Source organism: Amphiura filiformis, unplaced genomic scaffold (assembly GCF_039555335.1).
Source record: "Amphiura filiformis unplaced genomic scaffold, Afil_fr2py scaffold_21, whole genome shotgun sequence".
NCBI classification, from domain to species: Eukaryota; Metazoa; Echinodermata; class Ophiuroidea; order Amphilepidida; family Amphiuridae; genus Amphiura; species Amphiura filiformis.
The window spans coordinates 612,650-633,803 of record NW_027305485.1 but is presented as its reverse complement, the minus strand read 5'-3'; the positions used below and the strand labels follow the sequence as shown (position 1 = coordinate 633,803).

The 21,154-nt window shown below is 36.6% G+C and overlaps 1 protein-coding gene across 1 annotated transcript in view; it reads right to left on the bottom strand.

Annotated features, from left to right (window-relative positions):
- Positions 1 to 7,786, bottom strand: part of LOC140143372 (calpain-7-like) — a 28,438-nt gene extending 20,652 nt beyond the window's left edge. Inside the window, exons 1-6 of the mRNA XM_072165226.1 lie at positions 7,407 to 7,786; positions 6,148 to 6,253; positions 3,807 to 3,991; positions 3,233 to 3,297; positions 1,423 to 1,704; positions 290 to 379 (exon numbers count right to left, since the gene is read on the bottom strand). Of these exons, the coding sequence (XP_072021327.1) occupies positions 290 to 379; positions 1,423 to 1,704; positions 3,233 to 3,297; positions 3,807 to 3,991; positions 6,148 to 6,253; positions 7,407 to 7,664 (986 nt within the window). The 5' untranslated portion in view covers positions 7,665 to 7,786. The remainder of the gene's footprint in view (positions 1 to 289; positions 380 to 1,422; positions 1,705 to 3,232; positions 3,298 to 3,806; positions 3,992 to 6,147; positions 6,254 to 7,406) is intronic.
- Between the last annotated feature and the right edge of the window lie 13,368 nt (positions 7,787 to 21,154).

Genomic DNA, 21,154 nt, shown 5'->3' with positions numbered 1-21,154 from the left:
GTGTAAAATGGTATAGAACTATTTTCATGGCAGAGATATGAAAATGATTTTCTTTAATTTACACATGTCAGTTGAGTGTACATTCCAATTGATGAACTGGAAGTCACACATGAAATAATGAACATCACATTCATACATAAGCTTAAAAAGTCTACAGAAATGCAGCTTTTTGGGTTTATTGCATAGGTCATTAAAACCATGATTAAAACAAGCTTCAAAATGACTTTATAGTTCCTGGTAAAATAAACAGATTATATACAATACAATTTGACAGTAACAAAGTCCTTACGTAAAAGGCACAGGATACGCAAATCTCTCTTTGAGGTCGGCTTGTGATATGAATGGCACATACTCTCTGCCATTGATGAAAGAAGTCCGTCTGCAATGATAACAAAAAGAATACATATCTCAAAATGGCAGTTTATGAAAAATATTTTAATATTATAGATTGACATAAACTTCAAATTCACTGGAAAAGTTAAAGCATACACAATATGACATTTCACTTTGGTCAGTAACAAATAGGAACGTTTTGACCATAGGAATGTGCCACAAACATGGATCACATTTTTGGCCATTCGGTATATCATTGACCCCCTTTTCTAGGCTAATCTTCGTATATATGGATGGGTCATTTTTTCAAAATTTTCTCAAATTTTTCGGAAAAATAACCTAATTTTCCCTCCTAATTGTAGCCAATATGTTCAAAATTGGAAAAATTGGAAAAATTGGAAAAACTGTACCAATTTGTGTTGGCCAAAATTGTGTGAGTTTTGGTGCAAATTTCCGGAACAATTAGTATATTGATGGGTCCACTTTCAAATTCTCAGTGGCACATCCCTAAACCAAAAAAAATTGAGTCTCTTCCCCCAGGAAAATCTTTTAAAATCTAATCAAAAACTAATCAAAGTATACACAAACTTAAAAGGGCATTTAAGTAATCCACAGCCTCATCCCCCACTTTTCTCAAAAAAAGTTGAGATTTTTATATCACTGGAATACTCTGGCTACATAATGTTTATGTACAAAATATTTCTTGCAGATTAATTGTTCAGCAAAGATATCGCGAAATTTGCTCTGGTGCACCAGAACGAAATTACAACGTATTGTCTATGGAGCAGTGTAATACACATATCATGCATAACTAGCAAACGCAAAATCGGAATCAACTGAAATTTTGGGAATATGCTTTTTTCGTGGATATGTACTGAAAAATGTCATAAAAAGAGGATGCTAGGATCACGAAATCCTCCTTTAATTTTCATTTATTAATTGTTTTCTCTTTAGTTTTTTTTATTAGTTCAATGTGTCAGTATTAAAAAAAAAAATCACGAAATACTCCTTTAACATGCAAAACAGATGTTTATTTGTAAGGTATACATGGATAAGTATTTACTATTTAGAGGTCACTTTCAACCATACCTTAAAACGGCTATTTCCTCAGCGGTGTATTTTCCACCTCCACCACCACCACTACCACCACCACCACTACCCCCTCCAGCACCAAATGTAACATTCCCATCTAGTGGTGAGGCAGATGTGCTGCTTGACCCACTTGGGGATTTCCCATTATCTGATGGGGGTGTTTTGTCTTGTGTCTCATCATCATCTTCCAAACTGAGATTTGGAAGTGACTTTGGGGGTGATGGAAGATCAGGTAGCTTCAACTCTGGTTTGGCATCTTTCTTCTTTAAGTTTTCTGCCCTATGATATAAAAACAAAGATAAACAGGTTTACTCTCAATGAAGTCACTTTCAACTATACCTTAAAACAGCTATTTCCTCAGCAGTGTATTTCCCCTCCTCCTCCACCACTCCTACCACTACCCCTCCAGCACCTTTTCTGCCCTATGATATATTTTAAAAAAGATAAAAATTAGGAAAGTATATGAAGTTTATAAAGGCAACTTCAATTTGATAATATCTGTGTGATACATTTTGGTATGTGCAGTAACTAAAATATATTTTACCAACTTCTGGAAGTCTTCAAAAGTATGCAATTAACCCATACTTTTAAGGGTACTACACCCCTCAATAAATTTGTGACTATTTTTGCATTTTTCTCAAAAACTAATAACACGCTGGTAACAAAAGTTATGTATATTATAGGGGCAAGGAATCCAGTTACTACACTGAAATTTCAGTGACCCAAGAGAAGCGGTTCGATACTTATGATAGAAAATGAAGTACCGCTAGGATGTACCTCATTTCCTATCATATTTACTGAACTGCTTGTCTTGAGTCACTGAAATTTCAGTGTAGTAATTGGATTCCTTGCCCCAATAATATACATAACTTTTTTTTTACCATTGTGTTATTAATTTTTGAGAAAAATGCAAAAATAGTCACAAATTTATTGAGGGGTGTAGTACCCCCTTAAAGTTATTAGGCTATTCCAGTTGAAATTCATACACACCCTATGGAAGTTGTGGCCTTAATCTCCCACACAGGGGGTGTAGATTTCAAGTGGAACCCCATTTGAATTCCACACTCCCGTGTATAAGATTAGGACCATGTCTTCCATGGATTTCTACTAGAATAGCCCCGGGGGGGGGTACTCAAGTTTGGTTTTGGTAGGGACGTGCCGCTGAGATTTTGGAAGTAGACCCATAAATATACCAATTTTTCAAGAAATTTGGACCCATTGATATACCAAAAGTCAAAATTTTTGGCCGAATTTACCCAAAATAATTTTGTCATAGTTTTTACAAATTTACCCAAAATTTTGGGAAAATTTTGGCTAGATTAAGGAAAAATTGGGCTGTTTTCCGAAAAAATTGAGAAAATTTTGAAAAAAGGACCCATTCATATACCAAAATTGTCATTGATATATACCAGAAGGCTGAAAATGCTACCCCTGTTTGCGGCACGCCCCCCGTATGGTCATTTGTACTGGGTACCCCCCCCCCCCCCCCGGGAATAGCCCATTGCCAGCAGGAGCGATTATTCACCATAGCTCTCCTTAAACTATACCCATAGAATGAGTCATTTAAGGGGGTACTACACCCATTGCATTTTTTTAAAGAAAAAAATTGGGCAAAGTGGTATGCAAAATGAAGGGGCAAATCTTCTCGTTCTATTGGTGGCATCGGTTTGTAACACACATAATTATGACAAATAACAATAAATAACTAACAAAAAACAGCCACAGTATTTGAGTGAGGATAAAATTCCTAGAACCTTCCGTCTTAATGCAGTTCATCTCACATTTGTAATAATAAAGTAATAAGTACCTGTCCAAGGCTTGCACAGCTAATTTGTTCAATTTCTGCTTTTGTTCATTGGTACTTGATTTGGCCTGAAATAAAAGAAAGAAAGAAAAAAAAGAACAAAATTTAGATGAAAAAAAATAATGACCTTGTGAGTGAATAAGGTTAGCTTGAATGCATTTTTTATAATCAAAGGCAGACATTACCAACTGACAGTACCCGATATATAAAAGCCAAAACTAGAATTGTATATTGCGGCTCCTGCACAAGTACAACGTACATACTCTGCAGTACCAGGGGAGTACCTGTGCAGTACCAATGGTGGTGGGTCCTGTGCAGTAGCAGCATTGCTCCTGTGTAGGTACTCTGTGTGTACCAATCAGGTACCGTGGCAATGGTGCAGGCAGCTGTCATAGGAATCTTGTATCAGGAATTCAGGGGGAGCAAAATCAACCAATTTTGCACAAAATTGCAGCAAAAAGTGGAAATTTTAGGTTTTACTGGGGAAAAGAGTTCCAACGGGGAGGGGTGCATTTTCCCCCATGCCCCCGTGGTGCCACCACTGCTTGTAGTGCAAACAATTAAAGATGTCACTTACACCTTGTATACACATCTCCGCCGCATTGAGATACAACTCAATAGCATCCGCCTTATTGCCCTGTTCGTCTTCTTCAAATGCTTGCCTCAATAAGAAGTTGGCTCTCTCTATTGCTGCTTGATCCTTGGATTTGGCTGAAGTACTACTAGCTGATGACAACGATGCTCCAGATGTTTGATTCTGACCTAAATAATAACCATGGCAACAAAAAATTACGATGTTATGATTTTTTGTTAGCTGTAGTGTGGGAGATGAAAGTGTAACAGGTCGATGATACCAAAAACTTGTATAACCCTGCAGGTCCTATACTGCGCCAATAAAGTATCCTTACACTTGGAAAAATAATCTCAAAACCAAACATTATTGGGGTAAATTTGTTTTTTTAATAGATGCACTATTTAATCCTGCACATTATGACACCACATTGAATTCAATGTGACCTCAAGAAGTAAAGTTACAAGCAATTGAATAGACGAAGGTCCAATTTTAAATGTGACAAACTGGCCTATACAAGGCGCAAAAAGATTTCAACAAGCGCAACAAAGAGAAAACACAGTTTCTTCAATGAAGCTTTATTTAAAGCAGTTTTTATTTCAGTTTTTATTCCTCTGTACTTTTCATAACTTTCATTTTATTTGTCAGCTCCTTTGTTTCAGTTTTCTTTTGTTCCTTTTGTTTTAAATTAAAGGCACGCACAAATTAGCCATTCACCACTATCAAACCAGATGTCTAGTTTGAGGAGTTCTGAATAGGCCAGTTTGTCACTTTTAAAACTGGACCTTTGTCTATTCAATTGCTTGTATAACGTTGCTTCTTGAAGTCACATCGGATTCAATGTGGTGTCATAATGTGCAGGATTAAATAGTGCATCTATTTAAAAAATAAAGTTACCCCAATATGGTTCGGTTTTGAAATTGTGATTATTTTTCCAAGTGTAAGGATACTTCATTGGCGCAGTATATTATAATACCTATCAGATGGACATTTCATATTTGAAAAGACAATGCAGTACATTTGGATAGCACCTGGCCCTCCCGAAAACTGCATACTGTCCCATTTTGGGCACATACTTGAATGGAGTTCTTTTTTTTTATGGACCATTTTACATGTAGAGTCTATGGAGATGCATACATGTATTAGAGGAGACTGCAAAAGCGTGCTCGAGACTGATTTTAACCACTTAAGTCCAATGCTACAGAAAATATGCAATATTGGATTGTCATTATTTGGACATAAATTTACAATACAAGTAATTTTTTACACGGATAATTAATAAACCATTTTTCTCTTTAATACCATATTTCGTCAAATAGTCGCCCCCCACCAACCAAGATGTTTCAAAAATGCCGATATTTCCATGCTTACTTGTGTAGTAAGCTTACCAAGTTGCCCACATGGTTGATAAAAAATGTAACGCCCCCGGGGGCGTTTATTTGACGAAATACGGTATGTCCACAATGTGACACTATTCCAGAGGATTGCATTCTGTCGGTCAGCATGACGTCACTCAGACTCGCAATAGATCACTTCATCTTATTGGTTGTTTTTGCCATCTTGCACTCTCTGACACAAAGGGGACATTTACTGTTGTACTCAATGGGGGAAATCACAAAACATGTCATAAAATATATTTGAAATACCTCTTGGTGAAACAATTCAAAAAGTAAGTTCAATTTGTTATCAGGAACATAAACCAGCAAACCCCTAATAATTACAAAAGGAAAAGCAATTTATAAAACCCATCAATCGACCATGGGGCATGACAGGGGGCGAGGTTTTACAGGCCTCCTTGGCCTTATTTTATTCTCACCACCTCAATTTCATATTTGTATATGTTGCAACTTAATTTAATTTTGATTTGATTTGATGACAATACCCGGGGGGATCACTCACATAAATGGTCTGTACGCATGCGTGACCAAAAAAACAAGTAAAAGGGGTGTTTTTTTAGGCAAGGCAAGTTACAGCGGTGGACGCGTTTAGGGTCTAAAACAGTGATTTTCAAGAATAAGGGTAGTTTTCTGAAACTGGACAACTTGTTTAGGGTACCTTTTCAAATTTTTGGTAAATTAAAAGACAAAAAAGGGTACATTTGTTGCATTTTCACCAGCCAAAAACTCATTAGGGGGTAAATTCTACACTAAATTACCTTATTAAGGGGCTAAATTTGCTGGTAGGGTAAAACTTCGTTTAGGGGTGTTTGAAAAAATTTGGTCACGCATGTCGTACACTGTCATATTTGAGTGGCCCCCGCGGGTGACAATATCACCTGCAATCCCCTCTGGAATAGTGCACAGTTGAATCTACTAGGGTACAACTAAAAGTCTGAGATGGTACTTACTTAACTGGTTTAATTCTTTGACTCTTTTGACATATTGTTGGTATCTATCTGTTATGTTTAGACTTGGATTAGCTAAGGAGGCATTGTACATAGCTTGAATAGCTTCCTGTAGGGAAAACAAATGGAAAACCAGAAAGGTATGTAGTTCTGTAATTAATTATGTGTCAAACAAGTGAAAGACTGTTCAAAATTAATATGACATCACCAACTACTGATACTGTAGCAACCAGGGGCCTGACTTATGCCTAGGCCCGTTATCGAATGTCAAAAGTATCGATCGGAAAATTCATAGACTTCCGACATAATGGTACACTCTATGGTAGTATCGATACACAAATGATATGGCACACATGCTTAAAATAGATTATCCCAAATTACCATCTCCCAATTTCCAAGCTAAGCCATCATGTCATCTCAAACCCCTCCAAATCCCCCAAAAGACTTTTCATGGTCGTTTTGTTAAATATGTACAAATGTAGGGGGCCTATTCTGTTGTAAAAAAATAGAATAAACATTGAAGAAACATAAACTGCATCTTGAAAATGTGTCAATATATCGATACTGTATCGATGTCGCATAATTGCTTCCGATATATATCGACTTACTATCGATAACAGGCCTATTTACATGCGCCTGTCAGACTTTTATGACACTTGCCGCTGCGTCACACCACTCAGCGGCATGCAGCATGACCGTATGAAACCAGCATTAGGCAAAAAAAAAAAAAAAAGGTTTGTTTGTCCATAGAGGCTTATGAAACAGTTGGGTCGGTAGGTCGGATTTTTTTTTTTTTTTTTTTTACAGATATTGAAATTTAAAACTACTGGCCGAAGAAAGAAACCTACATAAATATATTTTCTATACTTCACTTGACCCAAATATATGATTTTTTATGGTGATAAGTCACTCGCACATGGAATTTTAGAGGATTTTGATAGCAGTTCCATTAAAAAAGCTGCTATCATCATGAGATTAAGATCTAGAAACACCCCGAAATGCCGTTTTGGGGAATTTTGCTAGCTGAATCTTTTTGACATTGTTTGATGAAAGTCAATCTTTGACAAGATGTAACTTTGCTACGGAAAGTGCTATGACAAAAAGGTTTTCAGTTTTGGCTTTGTTTACTCAAGGGCTTTACTTTGATATATAAAATGATGCAGTTTGATGGCAAATTTGAATTCACCTAGCATACCTAAAAAAAGACTAAAGAGAAAACAATTAATAAATGAAAATTAAATCATGAAATTTAAAATACATACCACATAATAAAATATGGCCGTTTTAAATTGACCATTACTGTCATGTCTTGTAGCTTGTGTAGCAAAGTCAACAGCATCTTTTACTAAAGCATCTGCCTGATGACCACCCTGAGCACTGCCAACTGGTGCTGAATCTGAACCACTGCCACTGCTAGCTCCAGCAGCAGCATTGAAATCCATGGCACCGCTGGGCCTACCTTCTGCGTCCGAATGCGATGAACCAAACCCGTATCTTTCATTAAAGTCCGACCAGAACATGACCTAAGAAGAAGTTTATCATGAGGATTGTAAGTTCGGAATTGTCAGTGAATGAAATTGGGCGTAATAACAAGAATTTGACTCTACGTTCATGTGTTTACATGGGGTTTTCCTGTTCACAAAATCTTCCGCAAGTTTAACTCATAGTCAGTGGCGGTTCACACTCATCTCGTAATTTCCATTGACATCACATGTTTGGATTTTCAGTCCCGTGCACTTTAGAGTTGCGAGTAGGTAAAAGGTCATCGTCCAGCCTTTCAGGGGGAACAAGATGCACTTTTAGATTGATGCTTTTAATAGATTTTTAGAAATAACAAAACTATTTTTACATTCTGGATTTCTGCTTGATTTTAGCCGGGATTTTTAGATAAGAAAAAACAAAACAAAAAACCAAGTGTACTGAGGAGGGGACATAAAATTTTTGTAGTCTGAATAGGGGGAATAAAAAGTAATAAAATGTTTTGGGTATATGAACAGGGGCAGTGGCGTAGCTTGGATTTTTTCCAGGGGGGGGCAAGCCTGTATGGGGCGGGGGCCCAAATCCACCAAACGAAAATGGGGGTAATAGGTGCGAGTGGTGCGACGCACCCCCACCGAAAAGAAAGTGTACTTTCAAAGAAAAGTACCGTCCCCACTTTCAAATTTATCAAAGAAAAATTAAAAAAACTAAGGTAAATACGTTTTTGGGAAATACAGTGGCCCAAGAGAGAAAATGGTAAACCGGGTTATTACTGAAGACATTTGCTTTTTTATTACTAATTTGGTCTTAATAGAAATGAATTTTGGCCGTAATTCTTGCTAATTTCCTGGTTAAAGTGCGCGCGAAGTGCTAAAAATTTCCAATTTCAGACAATTTTAGCCCAAAATGAAGGTAAATTTTACGTAAAGGCCAGTGCAAATTTAGCAATGTTACCATATTTCGGTCCAAAACATGGTGTTTTGGGGAACATACCTTAGGCTATTTTAGGGGCCTGAACCCGGTACCCATCTGGTCTAATCGTAAATCCGGCCCCAAGTTTGAAATAGCTCAATGGTAAATGACTTAATCGGCCAATTTTGTGTCGATACTGAAAATTTTCGGATATAGCATTCAGTGGCGTACCTTGGCCGCTCCTTCCCCGGGGGGCTGAAGAAAATTCAATTTTGCCGCCCCTTCCTCAACAGCCCGAAAAGGTTGACCCAATTTTTTTTACGGTGGTTTGAAAAAGTGAAGAGAAAATTTTTTTTTTATACTTTTCAAATTTTTTCCGCCCTTTTTTCTTTACTTTCGGTTCTTTTTGCCGCCCCTTCTTCTTCCGCCGCCCCTTCGTTTGCCGCCCCTTCTTCTTCCGCCGCCCTTACGGTTTTGGCCGCCCCCTGCTTTTACCCCGGGGGGCTGGCGCCCCCAAAGCCCCCCCCAAAAAAATACGCGCATGGCATTGCGGGTCTAATAAATAAATAGCATTTAGAATCTCATCCCGATTCATTGCATCTTTCTACTCTAGAAGTAATGTTTTACATTATTTTCTCTAAATTTTTACTTCATCATGTAGCGGAGAGTTTTTTCTTTCTATCAGTCCCGATCAGAAAGTTTAAAGCGATATTACAGACTCATCACTTTCCGCATATACCTGTTTCTCTATTTTTACCTCTTCCCCCCCTTTTTTTTAGGGGTAGGCCTAGCAACATTTGAAATTTTAATTTGATCTTCAGAAGATAGCACACCAGTAACATAAAATATCGCTTTAGGGTACATATACCACTAAATCCGCCTGCGAAGCGGTTTCTGGTAAAAGTTTATCACGCCTATAGTCCCAAACTTTGCATAAAAAATCTAGAACATCGGTACAATATTAACAATTTTAGTGTTGAAAATCGTGTTTTACTAGAACTTGTGAATGTGATCTCTACAAATTTGAAAAGAAAATGCGAAAATTTGAGTGATATTTACGATTATATGCGCATGAACAAACGAGGTCAGAACGCGGTTAGCAGTCGGATGTAAACACAGGAAAATGTGGCCTTTTTATATAAGCACTAATTTTCTGAAAAATTAGTCGGACCTAAATGTGTAGTGATTTTCAGAAATGTTATGCAGAATTTTGTTCTAGTTAAGATGATATCAAATATATATTTCAAAGTTGGACGTAACTCGTCTTATGGCCAAAACGCGACCCTATAGTATTTAGCACATAAAGTCTCTGGAAAGCATTTTTGTGGTATGTAGGCCTACCCTTTATCTCGTTCAGCAGACAAAAACGACAACCAACGGGCATTTAAATTTGAGCTATCTGCAGTTGATAGCAAAATCACACTTATCCGACAAACACCAAAATGACATAAAACAGATAGAGAAATGTAAAAGCTTTATTTCGAAGTTTGTTTCAGTGTCATCCAGTATTCGGTTCTTGAGATATTTCAATTTTAATATTACCCATGTAAATTAATGCAGGAGCTCTATAGACACCGGCACCAGAATCGAGCAAATTACGGCATGTCTCGGCACATTTTCTTTTAGTATAAAAATCGGCACTAGGCCGAATGCAAAGCTATAAAGAAATGTTAAAATGACGAAGCTGACCAAAATTGCTATCTTCAGAAGAAAGCAAGCAAAAAAAAATAATAATAATAATATTAAAAAAAAAAAAAAAAACCGGCATTGTCTAGCACGCGTTGTAGATGATGATTCAGTACGGCGCGAAACGGCAAAACTCACAGTGCATTGAACGGGCTTGCGCGATCAGAGAAAAATCGGCATTAGGCCGACTGCAGAGCTATAAAGAAATGTAAAAATGACGAAGCTGACCAAAATTTAAAACGGCACTTACAAAGCAGAGATTATCATCTGCCTGTTTCTCTATTTTACCTCTTTTTTCTCCCTTTTTTAAATAGCGCGGCATATGGGCCGAATGCCGATTCTTAATTCGGGCAGAGGAACCGTGCGCGTTTTAGGATTTTTCGCTATATCTACTGAAGATAGCATTTAGAATCTCATCCCGATTCATTGCATCTTTCTACTCTAGAAGTAATGTTTTACATTATTTTCTCTAAATTTTACTTCATCATGTAGCGGCGATTTTTCTTTCTAATACCGGTACATTAGTTCTGATCTGAAAGTTTAAAGCGATATTACAGACTCATCACTTTCCGCATCTGAGTGTTTCTCTATTTTTTACCTCTTTTTTGCCGCCTTTTTCTTATAGCTTGGCATATAGGCCGAATGCCGAGAAAGATCTTTTGGTAGCCTATATTTTTTTTATATTTCATGTTTGTTTGTCTGTCTGTTTGTTTGTTTGTTTGTTTGTTTGTTTGTTTGTTTGTTTTTTTGTTTGTTTGTTTTTATCTACCCAAGATACCATTTACGGTGCGATTTGCAAATCACCCGTTGCGACATGCATCATCTTCTGTGAACACGCGCGAGCCCACTTACGGCATGCATCATTTACGATCTGCATCATTTTCTCGGAACGCGCCCGCAAACGGCTATCTTCTGAAGATAGCATTGCGGGTCTAATAAATAAATACCATTTAGAATCTTATCCCGATTCATTGCATCTTTCTACTCTAGAAATAATATTTTACATTATTTTCTCTACATTTTTACTTCATCATGTAGCGGCGAGTTTTTTCTTTCTAATACATCAGTCCCGATCAGAGAGTTTAAAGCGATATTACAGACTCATCACTTTCCGCATCTACCTGTTTCTCTATTTTTACCTCTTCCCCCCCCCCCTTTTTTTTTTTTTTTAATAGCGCGGCATATAGGCCGAATGCCGATTTTGGTTATTCGCGCAGAGTAACCGTGCATGCGCGTTTTAGGATTTTTTTTTTCGCTATAGGCCTATCTACTGAAGATAGGCCTAGCATTTAGAATCTCATATAGTCCCAAATTAACGCATATAGTCCCAAATTAAACCAAAACAAAATGTCGCAACATTTGCAATTTTAATTTGATTCTCAGTAGATCATCACCAGTAGGCCTAATTCGATTCGAAAAATATATCTCGCGCAGGTGACAAAGAAAACACCTGCATTTTATTTCAGCTATATACTAGTATTCAGTATAGGTAGAAGAAAAAACCACATGCAATTAAAATTATAAACTAAAACAAAATGTAGCAACATTTGAAATTTTAATTTGATCTTCAGAAGATAGCACACCAGTAACATGATTCTATAAAATATCGCTTTAGGGTTCATATACCACTAAATCCGCCTGCGAAGCGGTTTCCGGTAAAAGTTTATCACGCCTACAGTCCCAAACTTTGCATAAAAATTCTAGAACATCGGTACAATATTAACAATTTTAGTGTTGAAAATCGTGTTTTACTAGAACTTGTGAATGTTATCTCTACAAATTTGAAAAGAAAATGCGAAAATTTGAGTGATATTTACGATTATATGCGCATGTGTAGGAGATCAGAATGGACGGGTAGAGAAAACATTGTCTTTAGGATAATTAATATTAACCAGCAATTAATAAGGAAATATCTGGAAAAGAGAGCCCTGGGAGATAATCATTCTGTTTACCCCAAAAATATATATTATCATAATCAAGCCATTTATCTCAAGTGTTTGTCCACCGTTTATCGGCACCTTCATCCCCTCCTCTATTATTATTCAGGTATCACTTTGATCAAACCATAAAAGGCACTCCATTAATATCACCAATTCTGAGATTTTCTCTCTCCTCCTTATTGTGAAGGGATCAAAATGCATAATCCCAAAATTAAGTTAATTGGTATTATAAAACTAACGTTGGTGGCCGCAATTAGGCCCTGGGATCTTTACCCTATCGTGATTGGCTAAAAGTTGATCAGGAGATGGCCTGACACACCCTGGTCTGAAAAATCAGGGGAGATCCCAGTGTCTTTGATTTGTGACCACCATCGGGAGAGGACCTGTCTTCAACCTTACTCTCCACCATCTAATCAGACTTTTCATTTCGTTTGCCATCAAGAACTTATATTATTCAGCCATCTATACAACAGCCTAAATAAATATATATTTAACCAAAAGTTATTGGTTTCATACTTGTGTATTTTCGTTCGTCGTACTCGCTCCTAAAGAACCTGCCCGTTACTCGCTCACCATCTCTCTCTTCAGCGGTAACACATGAACAAACGAGGTCAGAACGCGGTTAGCAGTCGGATGTAAACACAGGAAAATGTGGCCTTTTTATATAAGCACTAATTTTCTGAAAAATTAGTCGGACCTAAATGTGTAGTGATTTTCAGAAATGTTATGCAGAATTTTGTTCTAGTTAAGATGATATCAAATATATATTTCAAAGTTGGACGTAACTCGTCTTATGGCCAAAACGCGACCATATTTAGCACATAAAGTCTCTGGAAAGCATTTTTGTGGTATGTAGGCCTACCCTTTATCTCGTTCAGCAGACAAAAACGACAACCAACGGGCATTTAAATTTGAGCTATCTGCAGTTGATAGCAAAATCACACTTATCCGACAAACACCAAAATGACATAAAACAGATAGAGAAATGTAAAAGCTTTATTTCGAAGTTTGTTTCAGTGTCATACAGTATTCGGTTCTTGAGATATTTCAATTTTAATATTACCCATGTAAATCAATGCAGGAGCTCTATAGACACCGGCACCAGAATCGAGCAAATTACGGCATGTCTCGGCACATTTTCTTTTAGTATAAAAATCGGCACTAGGGCCGAATGCAAAGCTATAAAGAAATGTTAAAATGACGAAGCTGACCAAAATTGCTATCTTCAGAAGAAAGCAAGCAAAAAAATAATAATAATAATATTAAAAAAAAAAAAAAAAAAAAAAAAAAACCGGCATTGTCTAGCACGCGTTGTAGATGATGATTCAGTACGGCGCGAAACGGCAAAACTCAGTGCATTGAACGGGGTTGCGCGATCAGAGAAAAATCAGCATTAGGCCGACTGCAGAGCTATAAAGAAATGTAAAAATGACGAAGCTGACCAAAATTTAAAACGGCACTTACAAAGCAGAGATTATCATCTGCCTGTTTCTCTATTTTTACCTCTTTTTTTCTCCTTTTTTTTTTAAATAGCGCGGCATATGGGCCGAATGCCGATTCTTAATTCGGGCAGAGGAACCGTGCGCGTTTTAGGATTTTTCGCTATATCTACTGAAGATAGCATTTAGAATCTCATCCCGATTCATTGCATCTTTCTACTCTAGAAGTAATGTTTTACATTATTTTCTCTAAATTTTTACTTAGCGGCGATTTTTTTCTTTCTAATACATTAGTTCTGATCTGAAAGTTTAAAGCGATATTACAGACTCATCACTTTCCGCATCTGAGTGTTTCTCTATTTTTTACCTCTTTTTTGCCGCCTTTTTCTTATAGCTTGGCATATAGGCCGAATGCCGAGAAAGATCTTTTGGTATATTTTTTTATATTTCATGTTTGTTTGTCTGTCTGTTTGTTTGTTTGTTTGTTTGTTTTTTATCTACCCAAGATACCATTTACGGTGCGATTTGCAAATCACCCGTTGCGACATGCATCATCTTTTGTGAACACGCGCGAGCCCATGCACTTACGGCATGCATCATTTACGATCTGCATCATTTTCTCGGAACGCGCCCGCAAACGGCTATCTTCTGAAGATAGCATTGCGGGTCTAATAAATAAATACCATTTAGAATCTCATCCCGATTCATTGCATCTTTCTACTCTAGAAGTAATATTTTACATTATTTTCTCTAAATTTTACTTCATCATGTAGCGGCGAGTTTTTTCTTTCTAATACATCAGTCCCGATCAGAGAGTTTAATTAAAGCGATATTACAGACTCATCACTTTCCGCATCTACCTGTTTCTCTATTTTTACTTCTTCCCCTCCCCCTTTTTTTTTTTTTTTTAATAGCGCGGCATATAGGCCGAATGCCGATTTTTGTTATTCGCGCAGAGTAACCGTGCATGCGGGTTTTAGGATTTTTTTTCGCTATAGGCCTATCTACTGAAGATAGGCCTAGCATTTAGAATCTCATATAGTCCCAACTTAACGCATATAATCCCAAATTAAACCAAAACAAAATGTCGCAACATTTGCAATTTTAATTTGATTCTCAGTAGATCATCACCAGTGTAGGCCTATAGTTCGATTCGAAAAAATATATCTCGCGCAGGTGACAAAGAAAACATAGGCCTGCATTTTATTTCAGCTATATACTAGTATTCAGTATAGGTAGATGAAAAAACCACATGCAATTAAAATTATAAACTAAAACAAAATGTAGCAACATTTGAAATTTTAATTTGATCTTCAGAAGATAGCACACCAGTAACACGATTCTATAAAATATCGCTTTAGGGTTCATATACCACTAAATCCGCCTGCGAAGCGGTTTCTGGTAAAAGTTTATCACGCCTATAGTCCCAAACTTTGCATACAAATTCTAGAACATCGGTACAATATTAACAATTTTAGTGTTGAAAATCGTGTTTTACTAGAACTTGTGAATGTGATCTCTACAAATTTGAAAAGAAAATGCGAACATTTGAGTGATATTTACGATTATATGCGCATGAACAAACGAGGTCAGAACGTGGTTAGCAGTCGGATGTAAACACAGGAAAATGTGGCCTTTTTATATAGCACTAATTTTCTGAAAAATTAGTCGGACCTAAAATGTGTAGTGATTTTCAGAAATGTTATGCAGAATTTTGTTCTAGTTAAGATGATATCAAATATATATTTCAAAGTTGGATGTAACTCATCTTATGGCCAAAACGCGACCCTATTTAGCACGTAAAGTCTCTAGAAAGCATTTTTGTGGTATGTACCCTTTATCTCGTTCAGAAGACAAAAACGACAACCAACGGGCATCATAAATTTGAGCTATCTGCAGTTGATAGCAAAATCACACTTATCCGACAAACACCCAAATGACATAAAACAGATAGAGAAATGTAAAAGCTTTATTTCAAAGTTTGTTTCAGTGTCATACAGTATTCGGTTCTTGAGATATTTCAATTTTAATATTACCCATGTAAATCAATGCAGGAGCTGGATAGACACCGGGACCAGAATCGGGCAAAATACGGCATGTCTCGGCACATTTTCTTTTAGTATAAAAATCGGCACTAGGCCGAATGCAAAGCTATAAAGAAATGTTAAAATGACGAAGCTGACCAAAATTGCTATCTTCAGAAGAAAGCAAGCAAAAAAATAATAATAATAATAATATTTAAAAAAACAAAAAAAAAAAAAACCATTGTCTAGCACGCGTTGTAGATGATGATTCAGTACGGCACGAAACGGCAAAACTGCATTGCGCGATCAGAGAAAAATCGGCATTAGGCCGACTGCAGAGCTATAAAGAAATGTAAAAATGACGAAGCTGACCAAAATTTAAAACGGCACTTACAAAGCAGAGATTATCATCTGCCTGTTTTTCTATTTTTACCTCTTTTTCCTCCTTTTTTAAATAGCGCGGCATATGGGCCGACTGCCGATTTCTTAATTCGGGCAGAGGAACCGTGCGCGTTTTAGGATTTTTTCGCTGTAGGCCTATCTACTGAAGATAGCATTTAGAATCTCATCCCGATTCATTGCATCTTTCTACTCTAGAAGTAATGTTTTACAATATTTTCTCTAAATTTTTACTTCATCATGTAGCGGCGAACTTTTTCTTTCTAATACATTAGTTCCGATCTGAAAGTTTAAAGCGATATTACAGACTCATCACTTTCCGCATCTGAGTGTTTCTCTATTTTTACCTCTTTTTGCCCCCTTTTTTCTTATTTTTTGGCATATAGGCCGAATGCCGAGAAAGATCTTTTGGTACATTTTTTTTATATTTCATGTTTGTTTGTCTGTCTGTTTGTTTGTTTGTTTTTTTGTTTGTTTTTTATCTACCCAAGATACCATTTACGGTGCGATTTGCAAATCACCCGTTGCGACATGCATCATCTTCTGTGAACACGCGCGAGCCCACTTACGGCATGCATCATTTACGATCTGCATCATTTTCTCGGAACGCGCCCGCAAACGGCTATCTTCTGAAGATAGCATTGCGGGCCTAATAAATAAATACCATTTAGAATCTCATCCGGCTCCCGATTCATTGCATCTTTCTACTCTAGAAGTAATATTTTACATTATTTTCTCTAAATTTTTACTTCATCATGTAGCGGCGAGTTTTTTCTTTCTAATACATCAGTCCAGATAGAAAGTTTCAAGCGATATTACAGACTCATCACTTTCCGCATCTACCTGTTTCTCTATTTTTACCTCTTCCCCCCCCCTTTTTTTTTTTTTTTTTTTAATAGCGCGGCATATAGGCCGAATGCCGATTTTTGTTATTCGCGCAGAGTAACCGTGCATGCGCGATTTAGGATTTTTTTCGCTATAGGCCTATCTACTGAAGATAGGCCTAGCATTTAGAATCTCATATAGTCCTAAATTAACGCATATAATCCCAAATTAAACCAAAACAAAATGTCGCAACATTTGCAATTTTAATTTGATTCTCAGTAGATCATCACCAGTAGGCCTATAGTTCGATTCGAAAAAATATATCTCGCGCAGGTGACAAAGAAAACATAGGCCTGCATTTTATTTCAGCTATATACTAGTATTCAGTATAGGTAGATGAAAAAACCACATGCAATTAAAAATATAAACTAAAACAAAATGTAGCAACATTTGAAATTTTAATTTGATCTTCAGAAGATAGCACACCAGTAACACGATTCTATAAAATATCGCTTTAGGGTTCATATACCACTAAATCCGCCTGCGAAGCGGTTTCCGGTAAAAGTTTATCACGCCTATAGTCCCAAACTTTGCATAAAAATTCTAGAACATCGGTACAATATTAACAATTTTAGTGTTGAAAATCGTGTTTTACTAGAACTTGTGAATGTGATCTCTACAAATTTGAAAAGAAAATGCGAACATTTGAGTGATATTTACGATTATATGCGCATGAACAAACGAGGTCAGAACGTGGTTAGCAGTCGGATGTAAACACAGGAAAATGTGGCCTTTTATATAGCACTAATTTTCTGAAAAATTAGTCGGACCTAAAATGTGTAGTGATTTTCAGAAATGTTATGCAGAATTTTGTTCTAGTTAAGATGATATCAAATATATATTTCAAAGTTGGACGTAACTCATCTTATGGCCAAAACGCGACCCTATTTAGCACGTAAAGTCTCTAGAAAGCATTTTTGTGGTATGTACCCTTTATCTCGTTCAGAAGACAAAAACGACAACCAACGGGCATCATAAATTTGAGCTATCTGCAGTTGATAGCAAAATCACACTTATCCGACAAACACCCAAATGACATAAAACAGATAGAGAAATGTAAAAGCTTTATTTCAAAGTTTGTTTCAGTGTCATACAGTATTCGGTTCTTGAGATATTTCAATTTTAATATTACCCATGTAAATCAATGCAGGAGCTCTATAGACACCGGCACCAGAATCGAGCAAATTACGGCATGTCTCGGCACATTTTCTTTTAGTATAAAAATCGGCACTATAGGCCGAATGCAAAGCTATAAAGAAATGTTAAAATGACGAAGCTGACCAAAATTGCTATCTTCAGAAGAAAGCAAGCAAAAAAATAATAATAATAATATTAAAAAAAACAAAAAAAACATTGTCTAGCACGCGTTGTAGATGATGATTCAGTACGGCTCGAAACGGCAAAACTGCATAATTGCGCGATCAGAGAAAAATCGGCATTAGGCCGACTGCAGAGCTATAAAGAAATGTAAAAATGACGAAGCTGACCAAAATTTAAAACGGCACTTACAAAGCAGAGATTATCATCTGCCTGTTTTTCTATTTTTACCTCTTTTTTCTCCCTTTTTAAATAGCGCGGCATATGGGCCGAATGCCGATTTCTTAATTCGGGCAGAGGAACCGTGCGCGTTTTAGGATTTTTCGCTGTATCTACTGAAGATAGCATTTAGAATCTCATCCCGATTCATTGCATCTTTCTACTCTAGAAGTAATGTTTTACAATATTTTCTCTAAATTTTTACTTCATCATGTAGCGGCGAATTTTTTCTTTCTAATACATTAGTTCCGATCTGAAAGTTTAAAGCGATATTACAGACTCATCACTTTCCGCATCTGAGTGTTTCTCTATTTTTACCTCTTTTTTTGCCCCCTTTTTTTTATATCTTGGCATATAGGCTGAATGCAGAGAAAGTTCTTTTGGTATATTTTTTATATTTCATGTTTGTTTGTCTGTCTGTTTGTTTGTTTGTTTGTTTGTTTGTTTGTTTGTTTGTTTGTTTTTTATCTACCCAAGATACCATTTACGTGCGATTTGCAAATCACCCGTTGCGACATGCATCATCTTCTGTGAACACGCGCGAGCCCACTTACGGCATGCATCATTTACGATCTGCATCATTTTCTCGGAACGCGCCCGCAAACGGCTATCTTCTGAAGATAGCATTGCGGGCCTAATAAATAAATACCATTTAGAATCTCATCCCGATTCATTGCATCTTTCTACTCTAGAAGTAATATTTTACATTATTTTCTCTAAATTTTTACTTCATCATGTAGCGGCGAGTTTTTTCTTTCTAATACATCAGTCCCGATCAGAGAGTTTAAAGCGATATTACAGACTCATCACTTTCCGCATCTACCTGTTTCTCTATTTTTACCTCTTCCCCCCCCTTTTTTTTTTAATAGCGCGGCATATAGGCCGAATGCCGATTTTTGTTATTCGCGCAGAGTAACCGTGCATGCGCGTTTTAGGATTTTTTTTCGCTATAGGCCTATCTACTGAAGAGCTAGCATTTAGAATCTCATATAGTCCTAAATTAACGCATATAGTCCCAAATTAAACCAACACAAAATGTCGCAACATTTGCAATTTTAATTTGATTCTCAGTAGATCATCACCAGTAAGCCTAATTCGATTCGAAAATGTATATCTCGCGCAGGGGACAAAGAAAACATAGGCCTGCATTTTATTTCAGCTATATATACTAGTATTCAGTAGGTAGAAGAAAAAACCACATGCAATTAAAATTATAAACCAAACAAAAAAACAAAATGTAGCAACATTTGAAATTTTAATTTGATCTTCAGAAGATAGCACACCAGTAACATGATTCTATAAAATATCGCTTTAGGGTTCATATACCACTAAATCCGCCTGCGAAGCGGTTTCCGGTAAAAGTTTATCACGCCTATAGTCCCAAACTTTGCATAAAAATTCTAGAACATCGGTACAATATTAACAATTTTAGTGTTGAAAATCGTGTTTTACTAGAACTTGTGAATGTGATCTCTACAAATTTGAAAAGAAAATGCGAAAATTTGAGTGATATTTACGATTATATGCGCATGAACAAACGAGGTCAGAACGCGGTTAGCAGTCGGATGTAAACACAGGAAAATGTGACCTTTTTATATAGCACTAATTTTCTGAAAAATTAGTCGGACCTAAAATGTGTAGTCATTTTCAGAAATGTTATGCAAAATTTTGTTCTAGTTAAGATGATATCAAATATATATTTCAAAGTTGGACGTAACTCGTCTTATGGCCAAAACGCGACCCTCATTTGAATTTGGATTTGGAAGATACCTTCTCTTAAATAACAGTATTGCGAACCACCAGCATACATAACTCGATGTAGAGAGTCTTTCCTATTCAGAGGAAATATTGCAATTACACACCTTATTGCCTTTTAACAATAACCATTGACACTAAGCACATATCAGAGAAGATGTAAGAAAAGGATGGAGAACAGAATTATATCCTTGAGATAATCCCGTAGGTAATCCTGTTGCACCTATCATAGTCCTTTATTCTCAAGTGGTGGGTTAACCAACAGTTAACAATGAGAGGAAATTCCTGAACCTAGTTCAGTTGGGGATGATTTGAAGTGACCGCCAATTATGACCATTTGATATTTAATACCAGCAATGTGAAAAAGAAAAGAAATAATGTAGTGCCAAAATAATGTACCCTTTTACGGAAGGAGCAAAGTTTAACAAGTTATAACTCCGCTTCTGAAGTACGAATGTCAGCGGCGAATGTCATGTTATTATTTCCCAGTCTTTAAAAAAAAATGCAGGCAGAGGTGGGAATCGATCTCGGTACCTCCCGGTTAAACAGCACTGTGCAAGACCACTAGACCAACTAAATATCTGTTGTGAGATGTGTGACATTAATCTTTGATATTGCTTAATGGAACAAATCGCGGAATTAAATCAGTAATAAAATAAATAGATTCTTATATAGCGGTCAAATTAGATAAAGGGGAAATATTTGTCCCTGCTCGAAAGAAAATATAGGTTAGAAAATTATCAAATAAATTTAAATTACAAATTGAGATTTTATATTTCTTTCTTTCACGAGGCGACATTATCACAGACAAACACTGTATAAGCTAAAAACTCGACTCTCATCACTAGATGCTGTCATTTAGCTCAATGGTAGAGCATCAGACTGCTGATATCAATATCGTTGGTTCGAGTCCTCCTGCCAGCAATGGTTATATTTATGATTTTAATGCTACGCT